The sequence below is a fragment of the Priapulus caudatus genome, unplaced genomic scaffold (assembly GCF_000485595.1).
Source record: "Priapulus caudatus unplaced genomic scaffold, Priapulus_caudatus-5.0.1 Scaffold838, whole genome shotgun sequence".
NCBI lineage: Eukaryota > Metazoa > Priapulida > Priapulimorpha > Priapulimorphida > Priapulidae > Priapulus > Priapulus caudatus.
This window is the reverse complement of record NW_014577899.1, coordinates 3,503-5,075: the sequence shown is the minus strand read 5'-3', so window position 1 is coordinate 5,075 and position 1,573 is coordinate 3,503. Positions and strand designations below refer to the sequence as shown.

The window sequence follows — 1,573 nt, the reverse complement described above, 5'->3', positions numbered from 1 at the left end:
TTCGTCCGCTCCGAACATCCGCCGTCCTCCGCGCTACGTGACACGGTGTGACAGTGTTTGAGTGACGGCCTGTGCGTAGAGGTCGCATGCGAGATGCTGTTGCTTCACAACGATTTACGATTGGCGCGCGAAGCAGCGCTGACTACAGAGCGAAAACATAATTGCGCAACGGCTTCTGAAACAATGAAAGCCGTGATCGCCTTGCACGTGCACACAAACTTGCGAATTCTCTTTAAGCGCCGAGTCAGTGTGTGCACAAATCTACGACGCTATACCTAGTGTTGCCAAGTGTTACCTATACCTAACCTATGCTTGGTGTTAGATCGTCAGAGACATCATTACATAAGCTCAATCTTTGATCTCAGACTACATCCGGCGAGCTATATATACACACAAACGCACGCACACGCGTGTACTGGGAGTTGTACGTGTGTCCGCCAGCACAGAGCCGAGATAGATCCAGATAATACCTGGACACTCCCCTCCCCCTCCTCCCACCGCCTCCCCTCCTCCGCGGCGGGACAAAAACATGTTCAAGAAACGTCAGGTGGATGCTGCCACTGCCGAGCGACGAGAGAAGCTGAGAACCTGCTGTCGACAACTCGCCGCCTTTCTCTTTTCGCACATCGGCCTGTGCGCTCTCGTTGTCGGCTACTCCATCATGGGCGCCGCGACCTTCCAGGCGCTCGAAGGTCAGAACGAGATCAATAAGCGACTGGAGGTGAAACACTTGCGCGATGCCACCGTTGCTGATCTGTGGAACATGACGATGAGGTTTAACGTGCTGTGGAAGGAGAACTGGACGACAGAGGCGGGTATCTACCTGCAGCGCTTCCAGACAGAGGTCATCGCCAAAGTCAAGCAGGGATATGATGGCAAGGACGAGAACGACGCGAGAGAGCAGTGGTCCTTCTCCGGTGCCTTCCTCTACTCGCTCACTGTGATCACTACCATTGGTGAGTTACCACACACACACACACACACACACACACACACACACACACACACACACACACACACACACACACACACACACACACACACACACACACACACGCACCACACTTCCGCACCCACGCACGGCACGCACGCACGCACGCACGCACGCACACGCACGCACGCACGCACGCAACGCAGCACACAACACACCACTCACGCACGCACACTCACACGCACGAACGCACAACACACACACGCGCGCCACGCACGCACGCATCACACCGCACGCACGCACGCACGCACACACACATACACACACACACACGCGCGCGCTCACACACACTACACACCCTCGCGCGGCGCGCACACCACACACACACACACACACACTATATATATATTATATATATATTATATATATACACTGTATATATGAACTACATGAATATGACTGAATATATGTAGTTAATATATATCTCTATTGTTATACATCTCCATGCATACTGTTGATCTATCTGTGTGCGTTCGTTTCTCTTAACTGATATCACTACCATCGGTGACTTACAAAAACTGTCTGTTCTCTCTCTCTCTCCGTCTACTCTCTCTCTCTCTCTCTTCTCTAGCTCTCATCTTC

General features: G+C 52.4%; 1 protein-coding gene across 1 annotated transcript; it reads left to right on the top strand.

Moving 5' to 3' along the window:
• Positions 1–529: 529 nt before the first annotated feature.
• Positions 530–956, top strand: LOC106813874 (two pore potassium channel protein sup-9-like; the record flags this gene model as incomplete). The annotated part of the gene is made up of 1 exon (XM_014818120.1): positions 530–956. A coding segment is annotated over exon 1 (427 nt), but the record flags the coding sequence as incomplete, so codon positions are not given.
• Positions 957–1,573: the final 617 nt, after the last annotated feature.